General features: G+C 37.4%; 2 protein-coding genes across 6 annotated transcripts in view; one reads left to right on the top strand and one right to left on the bottom strand.

Annotated features, from left to right (window-relative positions):
* Positions 1 to 948, top strand: part of sdccag8 (SHH signaling and ciliogenesis regulator sdccag8) — a 53,096-nt gene extending 52,148 nt beyond the window's left edge. For both annotated transcript variants that reach the window (XM_028469192.1, XM_028469193.1), the window contains one exon: positions 715 to 948. In XM_028469192.1, the coding sequence (XP_028324993.1) occupies positions 715 to 753 (39 nt within the window). In that variant the 3' untranslated portion in view covers positions 754 to 948. The remainder of the gene's footprint in view (positions 1 to 714) is intronic.
* Positions 949 to 2,750: 1,802 nt separating this feature from the next.
* akt3a (v-akt murine thymoma viral oncogene homolog 3a) overlaps positions 2,751 to 22,606 on the bottom strand; it is a 74,063-nt gene continuing 54,207 nt past the window's right edge. For all 4 annotated transcript variants that reach the window (XM_028468353.1, XM_028468352.1, XM_028468355.1 and 1 more), the window contains 4 exons: positions 13,321 to 13,535; positions 11,697 to 11,784; positions 11,263 to 11,365; positions 2,751 to 7,108 (listed from right to left, as the gene is read on the bottom strand). In XM_028468353.1, the coding sequence (XP_028324154.1) occupies positions 7,023 to 7,108; positions 11,263 to 11,365; positions 11,697 to 11,784; positions 13,321 to 13,535 (492 nt within the window). In that variant the 3' untranslated portion in view covers positions 2,751 to 7,022. The remainder of the gene's footprint in view (positions 7,109 to 11,262; positions 11,366 to 11,696; positions 11,785 to 13,320; positions 13,536 to 22,606) is intronic.

A 22,606-nucleotide genomic window follows, 5' to 3' on the forward strand; every position in this document is an offset into this window, starting at 1 on the left:
TATAGATCTTAGATGTTAACCCACTTCTGTTCCCTGAAAAAGGCCTATTTGTATAACTTTGTAACCAAACCTTTTTTTTTTCCTTTTACCTCTGGCTGTTCAGTATTTACCTTTGTACCATTTCAAGCTATTCATTGGACTTGCACGACTTGAATTGCAATAAATAACTGGCAAAATTAGGGTGTTCTAAAACTTTTGATCAGTAGTGTGTATATATATATATATATATATATATATATATACATACATACATACCGGTACGTACGTACATACATACATTTATTTATAAATCTTCTCTCAGTGATTAAATTTTCATCACAGTTTAAGGGGCATAGAACATTTTTATTTTCTCCTGCAGGCCAAAATGGATGCTCCGATGGGCCATATTTGGCCCCCGGGCTGTGAGTTTGACACAAGTGATGTACTTTGTACATTTTATATTTAAAGTTGGCCAGCAGAGGCCGCTATATCCATTTCAACACATTGACTTTTTCATTGACCCATAGGTTCAGAAAGCTTTGTTTCCTATTTTCTTAAACTACACCATCTTCACTTAACCAGAGTTTAATCTCTTATTTGTTGTAAACTCAAATATGTAAAACATATTTTAGGTCTAAATCCAGACTTTTGGTGTCAAACGTGCCCAGGCCAGTATTCCCAGTGTGTGTGTGAGTGCACCCTTTGTGATTGATGTACTTTTGTTTTTTTTTTCAGCTTCCGAACATGAGAGAAACTGAAGCTCTGCTCACATAACGCTGTCCTCTTTGGATCTGGTTGCATAGATATTTATTCACAGCGATGGGTTTTGAATGCTGTTTTATTTATTTTCTTTCTTTACACATTTCCATAACTGAATATTGAGTTTTGTAAATGAAGCACTAATCCTGTGTTCAGATGAAAACCCAAAGCTATCCTTCTGTTTTAAATAATAAACACTTCTTGCACTTGTATAGGCTGTCGTAATGGTTGTTTGAATGCATCTCTACAGCCACGTAAACGTGCAGTTTGCAACACATCCTAAAAGTCCTGGAGGCTCAATGTCGAATCGTCATTTCTGAAACTCAACAAAAAACCTTTTGCAAGTGTGCTTCAAACAGGAAGTAGTAATATGTATGAAATTCCACTACTAGCAAAATGCGAGACTTATTCATAAAGAACGTGTTCACGGTTAATGAAATCCAGAATCTTCTCCGTTGATGTAGTTTTTTTGTGAAAACCTGCATATGAAGAATTTTCCTACCTTTTTGTGGGTGTTTTACATGCTGAATAATAGTGTTGTATCATTCTAGACCACATTCTGAAGGTCTTGTTCTTGTCTCTGACGGGCCAGACTGCATTTTTCATCAAAACCAATTGATAAAGGCTCGGCCTCTTGTTCTACTTAGAGACACTTTTGGAACTTTCAGTAGACCAGCAAACTGAGAGTGGAGTGTTCTGCCTGGACGATAGGGCACTACCAGGTCTTTAAGATATACAGGAGCTTGATCATGCAGAGCTTTGTAGACTAACGGGAGGATTTTAAACTATTCTAGATTTTACAGGAAGCCAATGAAGGGAAGCCAATACTGGATAAATATGCTCTCTTGCTTGTACCTGTTAGTATTCTAGCTGTTGCGTTCTGAATTAACTGGAGACTTTTTAGTGAGTTACTGGGACATCCTGACAGTAGAGAGTTACAATTGTCTAATCTAGATGTAACGTGGATTAGTTTTTCAGTATCACTCTGGGCCAAGATATTCCTGATTTTAGAGATATTGTATTACAGAGGTAGAAGAAAGCTGTCCTTGTGATACTAAGGGAGTCTCTGTGCTGTGATGGGCACTAAAGCCAGACTGAAAGCTCTTGTATAAATTGTTCCTATGGAGATGATCGGATATGTTGACCTGCAATGATTTTTTTCAAGAATTTTGGAAACAAAAGGGAGATTGGATATTGGCCTATGATTGGACAAATCACTTGGATCAAGGGTAACATTTTTAAGGAGAGGTTTGATTACAGCGGTTTTAAAAGCCTGTGGTACATAAACTGTTACTAGAGATGTATTAATCCAGTTCACCATATTAGTGCTAATTAGTGGAATAACATCTTTAAATAGTGGAGTTGGTATTGGAGCCAAAAGACAGGTTATTGGTTTAGAAGCACTAATTATTGAGGTCAGTTCAGATAGACCAATTGAAGTGAAACTCTAAATAAAAGCTACATGTTTTATTTATGGCCTTATCTGTGGCTTTTAACAAGGATTTATTTTTTTCCACATTTTGAAAAAATGTGTCAATATTTGAGAATGATGCATGTTGTGCTTCAACATACACTGACGTCTTGTTTTTGTCAGTCAAATGTATTTAAACGAATACTAAGATAAAAGAGAGGAATGCTTTTTAACTGTTTAACACTATTGTGTGTTTTTTTTTTAATTGGTGTTTATGGTCTTGGTCTTGACTTAGTCTCTCAAAAGTCTTGGTCGTGTTTCGGTATTCCAAAAGTCTTGGTCTCTCAAAGGTCTTGTTTTTTCAAGCCTTGGTCTTGCCTTGGTCTCTCAAAAGTCTTGGACTTGTCTTGGTTCTCAAAGTCTTGGTCTTGTCTTGGTCTCTCAAAAGTCTTGGTCTTGTCTTGGTCTCTCAAAAGTCTTGGTCTTGTCTTGGTCTCTCAAAAGTCTTTGTCGCTCAAAACTCTTTATCTTGTTCTCAGGCAAGTCTTGGTCTTGAGTAAAACACTATAATGAACAAACAAGCTGACACGAGGTTGCAGATTGACATAATGCTTTATTGGAGCCGTCTGCAAGAAGGAAAACAATGTGCATCCTATCATAAACCTTTGATGTGTAAAAATACTAAGGATGTACAACAGTGTAAAAAAACTGCTTCGTCTTAATGGGAACTGGTCGTTTTGACACACTGGCTGCTCCGCGCACACACCAGACATTAACAAGTAAAGCTACAGGAGATGGACATGGCATGAGTTCACTTACTGACATGTTTCCTGTGTGTAAATAACACGTTTCATTGTGATGATCGTAGACTAGTACCATTGAGGGAGTTTGTCGAATCCCTCCAAACTGTTCATTTTATGAGCTGGAGCTGTGTTTTTGGCTGCTGTTGTTGCATCATTAACAACAGAGATCAATACAGAGCAGCTGAGGTCTTTGAAAGAGTCTTAAACACCAGAGGAAACACTTCTGGAGTCAGATCTGTTGTGGGACAGATGTACAAGTACAAACAGCAGCAGCAGAGTTAAGAGTGTCGGACGTCTCCCGTCCTGGTACAGGCACCAGTAATGCCTTGATTCTGGTTCTCAATTTTGATTCTCATAAGAGTTTAGACTCTAAACTCATGGGCTCTCTTTAGGGAAACTCTCGCTAATGAGAGGCCATCAACACTTACGTAGGGAGAGGGAATCATCTTTGAAAAGATCCAGAAAAAAAAGTGTAAAATATTTCCTTTAAAGTTGGGCTGGATCACATTCCTCTGAGTTTTGGGTGCGAAGAAGCTTTAGCTACAGATACAAAGCACTATTTCATTAACTCTGTTTTTAATGATGTTGGCTTTTTAAAATCTTGTTACGTGCACTTATGGTGTGAAGTCGTCGCGGCTCACAGACCTGGGTCAAATCAAAGCTGAAATGCTTTCAAACACTTGGGAGAGATATGGTCAGATTGCCAGCTGGGCCCAAACTTTTTTTTTAAATTATTATTACAGCGTATCTTTGACTCAGGACTGGACTGGCGGACAGAGGACAACAACGACCGCATGCAGTTAAGTGCCGTCCGTTATTCAGACAAAAAATGACAGCAGCTTGAAAAACAAAACAGGTAAACGCCACTTATAAATGAAACAAAACCACGACTACATTCCTGCGCTGCTAAACAAAAATGACAACAAATGAAAATAAATAGAAAATAAATTCAAGTTGTATGCATCAAAAATGAGCTGAAAACATTCAAATAGCACAAACCCCAGTACTTTCACTGAGTCTCCATCACCCAGACACTGACGGGGACAGATTCTAAATCATTTTAAAATGCCTGGTTGATAGTTTTTAGTCTGAGAAGTGCTGCGTGTCGAAGGTTTCTGCGTTAAACCGTAAGGCTTACCTGGCATTTGGAGGAATAAAAAAAAAAAAAGGGTTGGATTTCAGTCACACTGGAAGACGGATGGAACGACAGCAAACAAACTAACAAACAAGGTCCAGACCGGAGAGGTGACGGAACGCTTCATACGCAGCAGAGCTCAGTTTGACATGAATACAGGAAGTGGAGAAAAAACACACACACTAGTAAAGTAACTGTAGATCTGTGACTCCTTCACACAATAAAAGTAAATCTCTCTAACTTCTTACTGTTACATTCAAACTTTCAGCTCAACTTCCTCCTCTTCCTCTTTGAATACGTCTTCCTTCCTCAAACACCTGCATACATTGACTTCACGGCCACATTTACAACGTATATAACAATCAGAATGTGTTTCAGGTGATATTTGACTGAACAGAATCAACCTGAACCTCCAACAACACTGACGACTTTTCTCTTCCTTCACAAAACGCTCATGAGTGACGTTACGAGTCCTCTCTGAACCTGAACTGCTTCCAACATCTTAGCAGTAGTGACGCACGATATTATTTTTCTCTTGTCTGCACATGCTGTCAAAGGTCAACACTACAAGAAGTGCAATCATTATGAGACAGCAATGCATGTTTTGTTATTGCAATAAAATAAATTGATTTATTTCATTGCTTAATTATCGGCACATTATCGATATCGGCTCAAAAAACTAAGTATCCGACATTCTGCCGATATAATTATATATATATATATATATATATATATATATATATAAATAAAATAACAATTGACTTTTTTTTTCCTTTTTTTCAGAAAATTGACTATGATCGCCTTAACTTTGTCATGAAATTGACTTGGATCTCCATAAGTTCAGGATGTGTTTCAGGTGATATTTGACTGAATAGAATCAACCTGAACCTTTAACAATACTGACCGTAAATTTTCTCTTCCTTCACGAAATGCTGAAAAACATTACGAGTCATCTCGTGATCTTTTTACTTTGTAAGGAGATCATATCATGACAATTTCCCTATATGTCAGGAGATCAAAGTCAATTTCCCGAAGAAAAAAAAAAATTGTACATTTTAACTAATTATGGGGAAGTCTTTATTTAAGTTTTTTTCTTATTTTGCAAAAGGGATGATTATTGATGTTACGTCATTTTAACGTGATAAAGATTATGCAGATTAATTCTGTATGATTAATTCCACTACAGGAACTAAATTGTCTCTGCAATTTGGTGTGGAGGAAAAATTCATGCTTTTGGAATCGGTTGTTTTGGTCAATTGAAAAAATTGCCAATATCTTGCATCCCAACTTAGAAGTTTAACACCCGGCACCTTCCTGTGACGGTCCTCATCATGAGCTCTAAATACATCAGAGTTTAAATCATTCTTTAAAAAGTTTTCTCCTATGTGTACGAGCCGTCCCGTCACCTCTCAGCGTCACATTTTGGTCACAAAAAAAAAAACATTTTACAAAAACAATGGAGCAGGAAGGCGATCTGCTTTCCCTCCTACAATCTTCAGCCTTTTTTAGATTTTTGAAGTGCATTTTCCCCCTCAGCCCTATAAGAAAAGTTTTTTTTTTCTTTTTCTAAGAATAACGTTTTTAACAATAGAAAAAGTTAAATAGAAAAACCAAAGTGGAACAATAAATAGAGCATATTTTATATATTAGAGCTGTTGCTGTGATTCTGGATGGAGTCCACCTTCACAGACGACATTGTTTTCAACTTTTTCATCGCTCGCAGGAAGTTAGCCTTTACCTCGCTACTCGTTAATACGTAATAAATTAACACAATACAAACATATATATGTCTCTCATGGAGATTTTTCACCGCTCAGCCCCGACCCCTTTGCATCGTTTTTTTTTCTGACACAGAGGTACAGCTGTGTGGGAGTATGTCACAGTAAAGCTTTTCAACGTCAAAACATTAAAAAAAGTACCGTTTCGTTTCTGTTTCCCCATCTATGGAACCGAAGGGATTTGAACCCAGACCAAAAAAAAAAAACTTGTGGCGCAGTTTACGAAATAGGGAGGAATTCAATGGGAAACATTCAAACCAGCTATTTTTCTCCCAGTTTCACCTCTTTGCACAAAAAGCTTGCGTTGTGGGGAGCTTCATCATCCTGCTGAGCTGCTGTGCTTTGCGGTGCAATTTGGAAACACAACCGACACAAAAACACACACAGAAGTGACATGCCGTCGTTATCCTAACCTATAGTGAGGAGACATCGTATACTTCATATGTGTTAGAAAGAGCAGCACATGTGCAAGCGTAGAAGTCAGTGTAAGAGCTTGTATAACTTGTGTGACTTGCCTGTATAGTGATTAGCAGCATTTAGCTTGTGGTGTAGCACCGGTTTTCAGTAGTAGTAGTAGTAGTAGTAGTAGTAGTAGCAGTAGAGGTGGTAGTATAGTATAGAATCAGCAGTTGTTGTATACCTGTAGTAGTAGTTGTGGTAGAGGTTGAAATAGCAGCAACAACGGTAACGACTTTGAACAGAGAAACCTGAGTCAAAGTGAAGAATTCTGCTCACTGATCACGTCCCGAGTGTTTTACTGAGAGAGTGAAATCAGACCCAAGTGCCGAACTGTCTGTCTGCAAAAGCCTGAGATACAACCCTTAATGGCAGTTTAGAAGACTCAAAATGCTGCGTCTCTGTCACAGACTTTACTCCAAAGAAAAAAAAGAAAAGCCTCCTTTTAAAATGAAATGTTTGGTTTCCTCATGACACACGTCAAAGCACAGCAGCTCAGCACGATTCTTCCCCACGTTAAAGGGCGAATACAAAGAAAACTGATCCCATCGCAGTTCAGATCACCTGGATTAGACTGGAATTTATCACTGAATAATCCCTAAAAACCAAAGGGAAGCATGAGACTGGAGAGGTGAAAAAGACAGAAGAAGAAGAATGGCAAAGTCCTTCACATGATGAGCTCAGACACTGAGATGGAGCGTTCACTCCCGTCCACTGGCCGAGTAGGAAAACTGTGGGAAGTGCGGCCGTCTCTCGTTGTCCAGACAATCCATCCCGTCCTCGTCGACTGAAAACAACAAACCTGGATTTAGAGGAAATATCAAAGTCCTTGATTTCTGCTTCATTTGCATTGCAATAATAATTAATGGGACCACTTGTGCAATAACATGTCCATCCTTATATACACTGTGTGCATGATAGTGACACAGTGTATGCAGACTTGCATCTTGAAGTTACTCGCACTTTTCAACTATTTTTATATGCATATTTTTTTATATTTTTATATTTTTATCAAGAGTGATTTTCTTCTGCTAACACTGTAAATTTCTCCATAGCGAGATGAATAAAGGATTATCTTATCTTATCACATCTGAACACTTTATATTAGATTAGATAGACTTTATTAATCCCTTAGGAAGGCTTAGGAAAGCAGCAAACAGTTGAAATAGTATATAAATAGTATATAAATAGAGAATATACAAATAGAAAAACTACAGAAATAAATAACTAAACACCAAAGCCATTCAATTATAATAAGGCTCTTAATAGGCCATATTAAACTCTTATTACCGTCAACATAATATAAGTCTTAGTAAAAACTTCTTTATATTTATTAATATTATTGATACACTGAAGCTGCTTGTAATAAGCCTTAATAAGCAATAATCAAATGTTAATAAGGCTCTTAATAAGCCATATTACATCATTATTAGCATCAATATGGCTATATATATTCATGTTAATAAAAAGCTTCTTTAATACATTTATTATTTTTATTAATACACTGGAGCTGCTTGTAATACTTGTGTGTCAATGAGCTTCTTAATAATGCCTTATTAAATGTTTGACTTTATTAATCCTTCCAGTAGCTCCAGAGTCGCATTGTTAACTATTAATAACTGCATAATAAAATGATTTAATAGCCTTTATGAGGCATTGATATCATTACCCAAGTATTATTAATATAAATAAACATCTATATAATGTTGATAAGTAATGAAATCATTTTATAAGCCCTTATCAGGAGCCTTAACAACATAATTACTGCTTTATGCTTTTTTTGTTAACACTTAACTTGGGAAAATACGAAGGATCCACCTAAACAACAACACTACTGATGGTAATCATGGATATGGACCCAGATCTATATAAACACTGGAAATAAAACTCAGACTGTGATTATTTTACGGAGACCGAATTAAATGTGGAAACCAAGAGTAAAAAAGGTCTGTCATTTATTCATTTCAATTGCTAGGTGGTGGGGTGATTAAGGATTACATTAGATTTAAATTCAAAGTGTTTATTGTCATATGTGCAGTTAGAAACACGTTTTTTTTTATATACAATGAAATTACTGCCTTGCTTATGAACTAAGATATAATAATGTGTTTATACAAGTTAAATCTAACAGTGGAAAATACAACACTGCCAATAAAACTAACAACAGCAGTTAGAAACACGCTTATGAACTAAGATATATTACATTAAAATACTACTTTGCTTGTGAACTGGGATGTGGTGATGTGTTTATACAAGTTGGATCTGATCCCATCATCAGACAGTGGAAAATACAACACTGCCAATAGAACTAACAACAGCTGGATTACCCTTGATGTAGAGACAAAACAAGGTGACATTGTGGATGAAAAGGGAAGAACCTTCCAAACACCTTCGAAAGAGGAACTATTCTTGAACTGGAGGAATGCTAACAACGTCTGGCAGGGAACAAGGCCAACACGAACAACGATAGAGGACAACACTGACTACAGATGAGAATACACAAAAAAGGACGTTCAGAAGAAATCAAGAATGTTTTGACCAGAGAGACATGTGAACCCATGTAAATTTGCGATGGTAAAACAGGGGACGGGACCCGGATAAGCAAACTGCTTCTCTCGTCTCCTTTTTCGGCATGTACAAAAAAGAAAAAAAAAAAAAAAAAAAAGTGAATGTAACCATGTTGGAAATAAACTGAATAAATAAATAAAATAAAAAATAACTTATAATAACTTAATAATGAAAATGAGGCACATTAGGAAGCGTTATAACACATAATTACTGATTATTACAAGCAGTTCCACTGTGTTAATAATATTGATATATATTATACTGTATAAAGCCTTTTATTAAAACTTGTGTAACGTTATTAATGTTAATAATAATAACAGCTTATTAATGATTATCACACACACCTGATTATAAAGTGTTAACCATTACATTCTGAAGCAGAAGCTTACAACTCAATGTAGTTCATTGTCATTTTTTTTTGTGTTTCCTCATCAAATTTTAATAAAATTTTTTTACATTTATTTTTTACTTGGATGAATTTTGTAACAACCAAACTACATTATTAGAATCGCCAATACTTGATTTATCCCCAGCAGGAAATGACTTGCATAAGAAAAGTACGTAAACATGTGGAGATCAACAATAGAAACATCTGTGAATATTGTTTTGTTTTTTTAATCCTTCCTAATATTTTTTTGTAGAGCTGCTTGTGAAATGCTGTTCCAAACATAGAATATATACATAACATCAAGTCTGTTTCCCCCTGGTGTGTTATAGAAAACATCTGGATATTTATTATTCACTGAAATGTTCCAAAGTGCGAATTGATTTCTCCTATTGGCACAGCAGCATGTTCAGCAATATTATTCAGTGGAGAACACTTCAAACTTTATATGTGTATCATAAGTGATAGTGTGTGTGTTTGATATGACACACTGTGTACTATACAGTACAAAATAAATGAGTATATACTGTCTACTACTAGGTATGGTTAGGATGATGAGCGTTCCCACTGAAGTATACTTCCATGTTTCCCAAGATGCATTTGGAACCTACAACAACAAAAACCTGAAGCACACTGAGGCTAAATATTAAGTGAGAATGTGACCAAGTAGAATATCAACATGTGCTCATTTGATCCATAAAACTCACTTATACACATTTCTTTATAATGTTTAGAAGACCCTCCTTATACTGACAAAACTTCTGGTTAGCTTCAAAACAAGAGCCTCATTTACAAAAACTAATGGAAGACAAGAAGATATGCTTTTATTTTGAAAAGAGGATGTTTGATTTTCAGCTTGAAACCGGTTCCAGGATGATTTTATATTCCGTTCACAATGCATGATGGGGGGTTGAGTATGACTAGTGTGCCCACCATGCATACTTAAAACATTTCCCCATATAGCAGACATAGGCATCTGACCAAACTTGGTCTAATTCTGTGTGGCCCCCAGCGCAAAAATGTATTATTAAAAAAAACATCCAAAATGATAGAAAAATACACTAGACAAGAGTAAAAAAAAACACACACACACAAAAAGACCACAAAAACATACAAAATGACAATAAATGTGAGCCTAAAAAATTAGTACAAAAACACAAATGCAACCTACGATACTAAAAACCTAAAAGGACAGGAAAATAAACAAAATGACAACAAAATGCACGAAATGAGAGGAAAAATACACAAAACAACCCTCAAATACCACAAAATGACACCAAAAACACACTTAATGACAATAACACAAAATAACTATATTCAGAGAAAACTCTTTATCTTTTTCTTTATTAACGCTCAGATTGGCCGTTCTTGCCTCCGCCAAGCACGAAGCGCAGAGTGGGAGGTTATGTTTTACCGTGTGTTTGTCTGTCTGTCTGTCTGTCTGTTAGCAGGAGAACTTGAAAAGTTATAAATGGATTTGGATGAAATTTACAGGAAATGTTGATAATGGGACAAGGAACAGGTGATTCAATTGTGGTGATGTTCTGGATTACCAAAAATGAGAAAAATAGTAAAATAGGAGCTCTGCCTGGGTCTGGGCCTGCTCCTTTATACGCAGTGGCTTATGGGTAATGTAGTAGTGGTAGGGAAGTGCATTGTGCGTATGTCCCGCCTGGTGCTCGTGCGCTCCGAGTGCTCCAGTTCTGTCATGTGACCCTCGGATCAGACAATCACATCTTTGTGACCCCCACTGTGATAAAGGTTGCCCATCCCTATGATAGCAGTAGTATACAGTACATCCAGGTATTTCTCACATGCTCAATCTTTTCATACTATCCAACACACTACATAATCATTTTGACATTGGACAGGTTTAGTATGTGATTTTGAACACAGCCACAGTGTGTACGTAATATATATAATAATCTAAAAAGCAGTGTCTTATGTTTTTATCCAAGTGTGGTCCGTCAGTGGACAGTGACACTCACATTTCTCTGGAGGGGTGATGGTGATGGTCTGCGCCGTAAACTCCTCGTCAAAGTATCTGGTGTCGGTCTCTGACATCACCTGAGGCTTGAAGGGAGGAAGGAGCTGGAATAGAAACAGAGTCAGATTAGATATTAGATTATAACGTGTGTGTGTGTGTGTGTGTGTGTGATAGGAAAGGAAAGGAGGAGCGCCTGTACTGCAGAAGGTGTCACCTCACAGGGCCTCGCTCTCACCTGATGGTGTTACATTAGCAAACACATGCACTGTTCTATAAAGTCACACCTCTCCGTCACACACGGCCCTATCCAGCTGTCTGTCACCTCTGCTGGAGATAATCCCTCATATAGTCACAGACACACTAATGTTACATAAACCTATACGTAACATATTCTATTAGGCAAAGAAACGCCGTGACCGTCACTTTGGTTCGTACCTTTTTATCGTAGACATCTTGCCAGACCACGCCAGTAAAGAAACTGTGTCGCATTATTTCTTTAGCGTCATCTGGTCCTCCCCCGAGACTGCAGGCAGGAAAAACAAATATTATAATTAGGCATTTCTTTAAAACAAATTAAGGAACAACTTTTATTTTTTTTTTTTTTCAAAATCTTACAATTTCTCGCAAATAATCTCACAAGATTCCTCTCAAATCTACAAAAAATTGTTATGAAATCAAGGAATTTAGAAGTAAAAGATCCTGCTGACTGTCATTTATTGCTAGGACACTGTAGGTGCCTTACAGACTGTAGATATTATTTACATGTGGAAGTGCAAACTGGCCACATTAATTTTGAAAATTGATTTTTTTTTTCACTTAAAATCAGTGGCCCAATCAGATCCAACTGGTATAAGTTTGGCTCCGCAGCAGCAAAAATGAGTTTAATACCCCTGCTCTTGGTTAAATAAATACAAATCTGACATTTTAAGATCATTCATGTAGGATTTTTTTTTTCTTTATGAAATATGAAAAAACAGTTTAATCAAAAATAATATGTGTGCATATGTGTCAAACTCAAATCCAGCTTTTAAAGGCGTAAAATATTTGGTAAATGTCCACGGAAACTTAAGTTCGGGAAATATTGAAACTTTTCATGTAAATTATTTATTGAAATGAACCAGAAATTTGGAGAAATTTTAAATCACTTCATATCCAAACATAAATATTGGCATTCATGCAAAATAATACGGTTAAAACATAACATTTCAACTGATTTATTTGGAAGTAGAACTTTACAATTATTCAAGTAGAGTTTCATTGAATTTGTCACAAATTCAATAAAACTCTACAATATTTCCAGGAGTTTACAGTTTTCCCATGCTTGTATAACATGATGGAAGTCATTTTTATTCTCAAATTGTGGAAAAAAAACAAATTTTTTCCAAAATGCTGTTCAATCCTGAAATTATTTCACAAAATTTCCTCAAATTAAATAAATATTGTCGCTACCTGACACCTATTGCTTGGATATTGTTGGTGCCTTATATACTCTACACCAGGGATTCTCAACTGGTGGGTCGAGACCCAAAAGTGGGTCCAGTACTGGGTGTGACGCGGGCAGCTACTGAAAAATAAATAAACACTTTAAGTCTTTCATGTTGGACTTCTCTTTTATTTTGAAAGAAACTTTTCTTGGCATGCTGTGAAATACATGTTGCACAGGAACATATATAGATTTACATTTTTTAAAAAAAGATTATGTATATGTGTTTTCAACAGCTATTTAAAAAAAATAAATAAATAAATTTGATCGGTTGAATTAAAAAAAAAAAAAGTGAGTTACGATTTAATGACCGTGGCAAAATGTGGGTCCCAGGGTGAGACCAGTTGAGAAGCCCTGCTCTACATACATACTTTTATTTCTTTTATACGTGGAAATCCAAAATAGCATTAATTGTTCGATTCCCCACCTCAGATGAAACTTGTCCATATTTGGCCCCTGAACTAAAATTAGTTCAACACCCCTGCACTATAGCACATTTTCTGAAGTTCTTTTATATGACTGTGACTAAAAATATTTACGATCCGGATAATGTCTACGTGCTGAAGCGTGACCAACCGTTTGTTGGGGTCTTTGATGAGCAGCCCGGACAGAAGCGACTTAGCATCGGATGACAAAGTGCGTGGGAACTTGATGTCCTCCATCAGGATGAGCTCAAACAGCTTCTCGTGGTCCTGGTTGTAGAACGGCAAGCGGCCGCACATCATCTCATACGTGACCACGCCCAGACCCCACCAGTCCACCGCCCGGCCGTAGTCGTTGTCCTCAAGGACCTAAAAAAAAAAAAAAGTGCAGGTGCAGAAATAAGAAATCCACTGGGTCAGCTTTTTTTTTTTCCCCCCCGAAATGGGACCATTTGTTTTATTGGGCATCTGTTTTTTTTTTGTTTTGTTTTTTTTATTGGACAATAACAAGTGCCCAAGGTATTTTACTGAAGACACAGATGAGTGACGAAAAAGTGCTAAGGATGCTCAATATGCCATGAAGCTGGAGGCACAAATAAAACTTTAAAAATGTCTGAGATGCACAAAAACACTTATAGGAGGAGTTAGTTAGATATATATATATATATATATATATATATATAGGTATTTGTTCGTGACTGTCTTCAAACATATACAATAAAATACAAATAATAAACTTTCATTTTAATAACTAAAAATGGAATGCACTGCTTATCGTAGCACATCCCCAAACAACATTCACTAAAAATCAACTTAAAGTGATCCTCAACATTATTCCAAACTTCAACACCTTAAACAGAAATGCATCTTCTTTTAACATTTGTTCTAAATTTACTTTTTTCAAAAATATAAACTGCTCTTAAATAATAATAATAATAATAATAATAATAATAATAATAATAATAAATGAAATATAAAATAAATAAAGTAATATTTAAAAAAAAATACAAAACATGCATTGCCGTCTTCTTGTAGTGTAGACCTTTGACAGCATGTGCAGACAAAAAAAATAAAATACAAATTAAAAATTTAAAAATGATATCTTCCTTCTCTTAGTTCACAAAGTAATATAATATCCAAAGGAAGGCTTTTATTTCTTATTCTGAATAAAATCGTATACACTTTCAACACTTTTATTGCTCTAGATGTTTTAAACAGTTCGTTCATAGGTTCCCAGAATTCCACTTCACGTATTATTTTTAATGCTCTCTTTTCTAAGTTGATGTGTAGACAGTCTCTAAACCAGGACCTGCACACAGAGGCAAGCATCCTGGGACGCTGGGCCTTTAGGGTCCTCTGTTACAGTAAGGGTCTCAACATGGGGTTGGCTTGGCCCACCAGATGCCCCCCCCCCACCCCCCCTGTTTCCTGCCAGCTCTCCCTGGCACAGTGAGTCTCCACTGGCATCAACAGACAGGAATGTCCCTGGATGGAAAAGGCAGGAACAGCCCACATCCTGGGTCAGTCCCAACTCTACACTGGGGCTCTGAGCATGTGTGTGTGTGTGTGTGTGTGTTCAAAACGATGTGCTGGTAAACTTGTGCATCAAAGCCTTGTGTCTGTGCTGCCTTCTTGGGGGTCACACTGTGTGGCCCCCAGCTCGTCTTTCTCCTGCCTCCTCTGTTCTCTTTCCCTCCCTCACTCCATCTTTCATCACCTGTTTGTCTGTTTGCTCACCTTTAGAAGAGAAGAAAAAGAAGAATGTAGCCAGGAGAACAGGGACAGGTACTTCAGATTAGAGAGAGGATCTCATTAACAGTACATGTACTGTATGTGTGACCCACAGACAGACAGACAGGCCTGGACAGCAGCCAGAGCAGCATATGCTCCACATCTCACTAATGACACTAAATGGTAATAATGGACCAGTGCGCGTGTATCTGACACAAACATACATTAAAAAAAATACATATAAATGAAGATTATAACATGTCTGCTATAAGTTGCACTAACACAATTAAGCATACAGGCCATTACTTTAGTGGCCGCCGTGTGACAGATGCAGAAAGGAAAGAGTTTATACAGTATTTGTGCCAAATGCTGAAAATTAACAAAATAAACCAATATTTTGAAACTGCAGCATGATAGAAAAACCAAAACATGCATGAAAAACCATATTAAAAATGTAATTATCTGGAGTTACTAAAAAGTTACCTATAAATATTAAATTAACTTGATTTTCAGACTCAGGGACATTAAAGGGCCCATGTTACGCTAAATCAACTTTTCTGTGCTTTAAACATAAAGTGCTATTATGGCTTCATACACATGTTTAAAGTGTTTTTCATTGATTCCATCAATCGTTAGTTAGAGGGTGATTTGCTCCTTTCTTACTGCAGGGTGAGCACAAACACCTCGCTCCAATTTGATGACACGTTCCCACTTTGATGACGAATTTGACGCAGCACTGAGCTGGAGAAGCCGCGCCTCCAGGAAGCTCTCTGCAGTGATTGACATGTAAACAGACACGTCCACCAAGGTGAACATTTCAGCATCCTTCTTACAGTGATATGTATTTTCTACAGTCTATGTATGTAACGCTGAACGCCCCGCCCCCACACTCTGTCTTGTGTTTTCAAAGCAAAATGAGTTCTGCTACGGAGTGGGTGGGAGTAGGGCGGGCCGTCCTCTGGCCCTACATCACCATGCGGGGAGGAGGAAGTCAGTGTCCCGTCTATAGACACACCCACTAATTAATATGCATAAGTAGGCCGCAAATCAGCTGTTTGTGTAGAGTTGCTCAGAAAGAGACTTTTAAGAGGCTAAAACTCTGGAAAACAGGCGAGTTTGGGAAAATAAACCTCAAACACTATGTTTTTGGGTTTCTTAGAACAAATGGAGATGGGTGAAAAATAGCATAACATGGGACCTTTAAGCGAGTGATTCATTGGCCACTTGGTTCCTCACAAAGAGTGTTGAGATTCAAGGCCTGGTGGCTTCAAATAATCCATGCAGAGTTTGTAGGTTCCCACTAAAGCGCATTTCATACACAAGGTAATTCATTGTGCTTCACATGATTAAAAAGTGCTACAGAAACAATTCAACTAAGTTTGAAATCAACATTAAAACAATAAATCAACAATAAAATGACAACAAATCTCGCTCTCAGTCAAAAACAATCAAGAAAAAAATGATTTTAAAATGTTCACATTGGATGTTGATGTTTGTTCCACTTCTATGCAGCATAACAACTAAAAAAAAATCTGTTTTGCATGTGTAATCAGGCTACCACTGTAATCAAGTACAGTAAATGCCCTAGGCTCCAGAGCATGAAGTAAATATCACAGATAACATGTTACGATTCCATTTATTCAGACACCCTTTTTCAGGAAATTAACTTTCAAATGTACTTTAATCTTCTGACATGTTTCGACTGACAACTGTCAGTCTTCCTCAGAGGCGTCTGTTGATAGCTTTGATGTGTCCTTATGAGTTATATCTGTTCTGTCAGGCTGGCCACGCCCCCTGTCACCCGTTGGTCTCTGGAGAAGAAAATCCCAGTTGTGGGGACTGTCAAGTTAGCCACTGCCAGAAATAACTCATAAGGACACATCAAAGCGATCAGCAGACACCTCTGAGGAAGACTGACAGTTGTCAGTCGAAACATGTCGGGAGATTAAAGTACATTTAAAAGTTAATTTCCTGAAAAAAGTTGTCTGAATAAATGAAACATAACATATTATTTTGAAAAAGAAGACAAAATGAACATAAATACATAATGACTATTAAGTTATCGTAGCTTTGATTCTGCACTGCAAAGTTTTGTTTTAATCAAAAAGTGATTTATTTACAATCTCAGAGGAGGAAAAATTCTAATTGTGTGACAACAAAAAAACAACCTACATTGTCCAAAGCATTAGATCAGCTACTTCTAGCTTTAAAAAAGACAAGGATCAGCCAATCAGGATGAAGATGGCAGTTTCCTCTCTATTCATACTACTAGCTTTAGATCCAGACGAGGATTTCTACTACTTGAGTTAGTTTTAAAATGTCACGGTGCAGCAGATGATAAAAGTCAGCGGTGAGTACCGTACGCCTGCCTGTGAGTTTCCACAGAAATGTGGTCATTAGCTGACTGAGCTCACACACACTTGACACTAAACTGCTAATGATGCAGACGGCTGCCTCAGACTGCGCCAGCCGACATGTACGTGAAAGTGAATAAGAGAGTTGTGAGTGCTTTTCTAACGTGTGAATGTGTGTTTGTGTGGGAATTAAGCTGGTCACCCAGTTGGCAGCTGTGGGGGATGAGCTGGGGGAACGGGAGCAGCCGCCCAGCTCTACATACACACATATATATATATATATATATACATATATACTTCTGACTGTTACGGGTGGAGGGATAACACTGGCTTAGACTGCTGGGCATGACACACACACACACACACACACACACACACTCACGGAGCAGATGGAATATTTATCCGTCTTCGTCAAATTCATAAAGTTTTAAAAGGATGAAGTAGAGACAACATAAGAGACGTTTGGTGTTGTTTCAGTGCCTGTAGCTTAAAGGACGCACACAGCCATGTAACACACACACACACACACACACGGCAGCAGCATGCACGTGCACACACGCACACAGTGTGAGGTTTGTGAAATTCAGAACAGTTTACAAAAGCTGCATTCATCACTGAGCTACAGAGTACATTATGCTGCAAAGGTAAAGAAATGTATATGACTCAAGCTGTCCAGTTGGGCTTGTATTTGTATGTGCATGTCATTTTGTGTGTGTGCGTGTGTGTGTGTGTGTGTCCTGGGACCAAAGGAAAAGTTGCGGCAGCTCGGTTGCAGGCAGGGAGCAGATTAATCCACATGGAGACAGAATGTTGCCCCACAGCCCAAGGCAGGGAGGCACTGGAGTGCATGTGTGTACAGTGTGTGTACAGTGTGTGAGGTTATGTACGCATGAGATAGAAAAAAAAAAAAGAGATGACAAATAATAAAAAAGGATGAGAAACAGGCAGAAAGACAAGTGAGGAGAACTTGGAAAACAAGGAAGTAGGCCTGCACGATATGGCTTAAAACCACTATCTCAATATTTTTAGCGTAAAACATGATGTACGTACGATATATATCTTGATATTTTCATTTCTCCACTCAATCACTTAACAAATGGTAAATTCAACCCTTTGGTGCATAAATTACACTAATATGGTGATTAAAGTAGCCCCTTATATTAGGGGTGTGCCATCTAAAGAACCTCGGGGTGCTATAATTCCATTAATCAACAATTATCAACATTTTTGATACATCTCCCCCCATTCAGGGTTTCTTTTTTCCTGACTTTGCGGATATTTCATACTTTTAAACAAGGTTTGTGTCGTTATAAATAAACCTGAGGTGTAAGTAGAAGTACTGTTACTTGATTGAAATTGTACTCAAGTACAAGTACAAGTCAGTCATACATGTAATACTCATGTACAAGTGAAAAGTAGCTCAATTAAATAGTACTCAAAGTAAAAGTTACTAGTTACTTTCAGCCTCCATGTTTATTTTTAGTCATAAATCTTGCCACGGTTCCCTTGCATACTGTAAACATCTCATGTATAAACTTAAAAAGACCAAATCTACCACATTCATTTTCCACAAAAGCATCAGCATAAAAAAAAGGTTTGTCAAAATGTACATTTAAAAAAAAAAAAATTAAATAACAGCAATTAATTTCATTCAAAATTTAAAAAAAAATATCAGGCTCTAAGTATAGCTACATCTAAAAATAACCTCCATTTATTGCTGTTTTAACACCGTGCATTACATTTAATCTGATTGGTCGGATGTGATGCATTTGATTGTTGTCTATTTTTTTTTTGTAGTTTCACAATGTCTGTTGATCTTTTTAGAAGAAAAAATAATAATTTACTTAGTAACGGTTGGGTGCAGGAATGTAACAATTTACTTTACTTCTTTTAAAACCTACTTAAGTCCAAGTAAAATTGCTGATTTAGAAATATACTCCAAAAAGTACAAGTACCCATAAAAGCAACTCATTTACAGTAACGTGAGTACTTGTAATCTGTTACTTTTCAAGATGTGATACATCAAGTATATTTGATATATTACGAGGAAGTCTCATCTTTAACTGCTTCGTGCTGAATCAGCCATGTGGACTGGGTGCGACAGGACACAAAGGGACACGTACAGTACATCACCCTTCGTACGCGTCGTCACTTTACATACGAGACGTGACCTGCTGTATGTGGACAATGTGCTCGCAGCAGACTGGCCCCACTATGTTTGTGATAAACTGACAAAAAATGTGAAGATGCTTTTGACGTATACGGCATATAAACAGAACGAAAACAAAGCACAGATACATGGAAAAAGGACAAATCCGTCCCCTTTTTACACCTTTAAAAAAATCGCTGCTAAAAAACGTGTCAAATGCAAAAAAAAAAAGAGAGAGAGAGAGAGAGAACGCAAGAAAAACACTGTCCATGTGTTTTTTTCTGTGATCCTGTTCCATTCTCGTGCTCAGGCCTTTAGACCACTCACTGTTTATTTATCCTATACACTCATATCTCACCTCAAACTATGACACATATAAAAGCTTTACCAGTTTATCTGATGGACATCAGCTCATTTTAGGTCAGTGGCCAAATACGGAACAGCTTCTCTTAAGTAATATACAGATTATAGGCAGAAAAGTGAGTAACTGCATCATTACTGTGCTCTAGTTTGTACTTCCATGTGTAAATAAATGATAAAATAATTAAAGCACTGATAATATCAAAGCAATAAGTGACAGATTTCAGTCCCTACAGGATCTTCATTTTCAATTTATTTGATTTTGTGACCCATTTTTATGTAATTTGGGGAAATTTTGTTGAAGAATTTGAAGAAAAATGCAGGATTTTGGAAAACTTGAGAATTCTTTTAACAATTTGAGATTAAAAACGACTGCCATCACGTGATATAAACCTGGGGAAAATGTGAGCTCTGCTAATATTGTGCTAATTGTGTACTCTTTCTTAGCGTTTGTGTTTTTGGTGTCATTTTAAGTCTATGCTACGAAGCTAGATAATTATATCCTGGATTAATCAGTTAGCGGGCTTCACCTAACCAAACATTCCCTGTCAGAGAGAAGCTGTCTTACGATTTTAATGTTCTTATTGATTTTAAGCTGTTGAATGTTTTCTGTTGCACTTTTTGATCATGTAAAGCACATTAAGTCGCCTTGTGTATGAAATGCGCTAAACAATTAAATTTTCATTGCCTACGAAGGTCGAAAACAACACGCTAATTTAAGCCAAGTGTTTTCAGCATCGGTACGTGCACACTCCCATAAAAGGGGTGGAGATTGCAGCGTCTGACCAATCATTACAGTGGAGAAACCTGGCAGAGCGACCGTCTTTACAAAAGAGGAACAGCTTATGATCTTAAACAAATATAATGAATTTAGCACTCGCTAAGATTCTAGCCTGAACAAACCCTGGTGCTGACGAGGTTAGTCGTTCAGCCTAAGTTACCATGGTGATTTAGCTTTGTAAGACGTTAGCGAGCTTTATAAGACAGCACACACTGATTAAATCCCGGAAGTTAGCACGATAAGAGGTAATCTCGCTTCGTAGCACAACCCCTTTGTGGATTTTGTTGTTGTTTGTCTGTTGTTTTTATTATTCAGTATATTTTTCTCTTTTTTTTGGTGTCATTTTGTGTATTTTGGAGTTTTTTTGTCTGTTCTAATAGTAATATTTAGTATGATTATATATTTTTAATTAAGAATAAACATTATAAAACCCCATATTTTAATGCTTTCAATTGTTAATGTTCCTCTCTCTCTCTGCCATTGCGTACCCCTAGTGTTACACGTACGCCCATTTGGAAAACACTGCTCTAAAGGGCCATATTTGGCCCCCGGGCCATGAGTTTGACACATGTGCTTTAGTATAAGTGAGTGTTGGTGTGTGCAGACAAGAGCTCACTTTACACGCGTCTCATCTGCCCTTTTGCTCACAAATTCTCTCCTTCAACCCTGAAATATTTCTCTCTTTTCATCTTCCTCTGTCTTCACCCCCCCTCCACCCCCCCACACCCCTTTTCTCTTTCTAATCCCAGCTACTTTGCATCTCTGTAACTTGGCTCCGAGCAAACTGTGTTATTTTTACACGCGGGCGGGCGAGCAGAGCGTGCGGGCGGGCGAGTGGCGGCGGCGGTGGTGTAGATTTCCAGGTTTTTTTTTTCCTTTTTTTTTTTTTTCCCGAGCACCTTCCTCCAACCTCGCCCATCTGCCGCCATCTGCCTTGCTTTAGCCTGCACTTTCTACTGCTAACACACACACACACACACACACACACAGAGAGCACACACTTGTGCACACAAACACATAGATGCATACAAGCGCACATCCTGTGAAAAATAACCAACAGCCTCCAATCAGCTTTTGGCACGCAAAAGGAAGGGACAAAATGCTCCGCCAAATTGTCCTCTATACTTTTTTTTTTTTTTTTGAGTGGGATATACGCTACGTTTCTCCCCTCCTGCCTTCATCTTCTACTTCTCCATCACTGAGTCTCCACCACCCACGGTCAAGCAGCTGATCCGCTGCCCTCTGAGGGAGGCAGTGCTGCTGACTGCAGAGTGGAGGGTTGTTTAAGAAACCATAATAATATTAATATTAATAATAATAAGGAGGATATAGTGGCGTGTTTGTGGTTATTTGTGTCTGGGCAGCGTGCCGTAACCTTCTGTATTTTTAACCGACACCCTCATTCACACGCGCGAGCTGCATATTCACTGCTCACCCTGATATTATGGAAATTGTTCGCCTGTGAAATCTACAGATGAAAAATGTACGCGCATAAGAAGGTTTTTAAAACAATCCGAAAACAAAACAAAGTGTAGAATGGGATGAAGTAACCTTCTGTTTAACTGTTTTTTTAAAGGAAATATTGTGTAGTAAAAGTGTAACACCTCGTTGATTGTGCCTTTGTATCCATTTGGTAAATGTAGTGTATGTTTTACAATCTGGATTTTTGGTTCATTAGACTTAAACAATGAATGTTTCACAAATCATTTGAAAGGGTCTTTATACGATATATTAAATATGGTTTGATGTCACACTTCCATTGGTGATAACCGTGCTTGTAACCAAAAAGCAAGCCATGTTAAGTTTTGTTCCCACATCCATCAGTTTCATCTAACAATCATCTATTGCAGGTGTGCCAAACTCATTTTAGTTCAGGGACCAAATACGGACCAGTTTGACCATAAGTGGGCCACAGATTTTATGCAGGAAAAAGAAGAAATTCAACATTAATCTGCCCTGGTTTGCACTTCCACATATATAAATGACATATAAATAATAAAATATGGGAGAATACCAGTCCCTGCAGGAACTTCACTTAAATTTCCCAGATTTGGGGAATTTGGGA

The sequence above is a fragment of the Gouania willdenowi genome, chromosome 15 (assembly GCF_900634775.1).
Source record: "Gouania willdenowi chromosome 15, fGouWil2.1, whole genome shotgun sequence".
NCBI classification, from domain to species: domain Eukaryota; kingdom Metazoa; phylum Chordata; class Actinopteri; order Blenniiformes; family Gobiesocidae; genus Gouania; species Gouania willdenowi.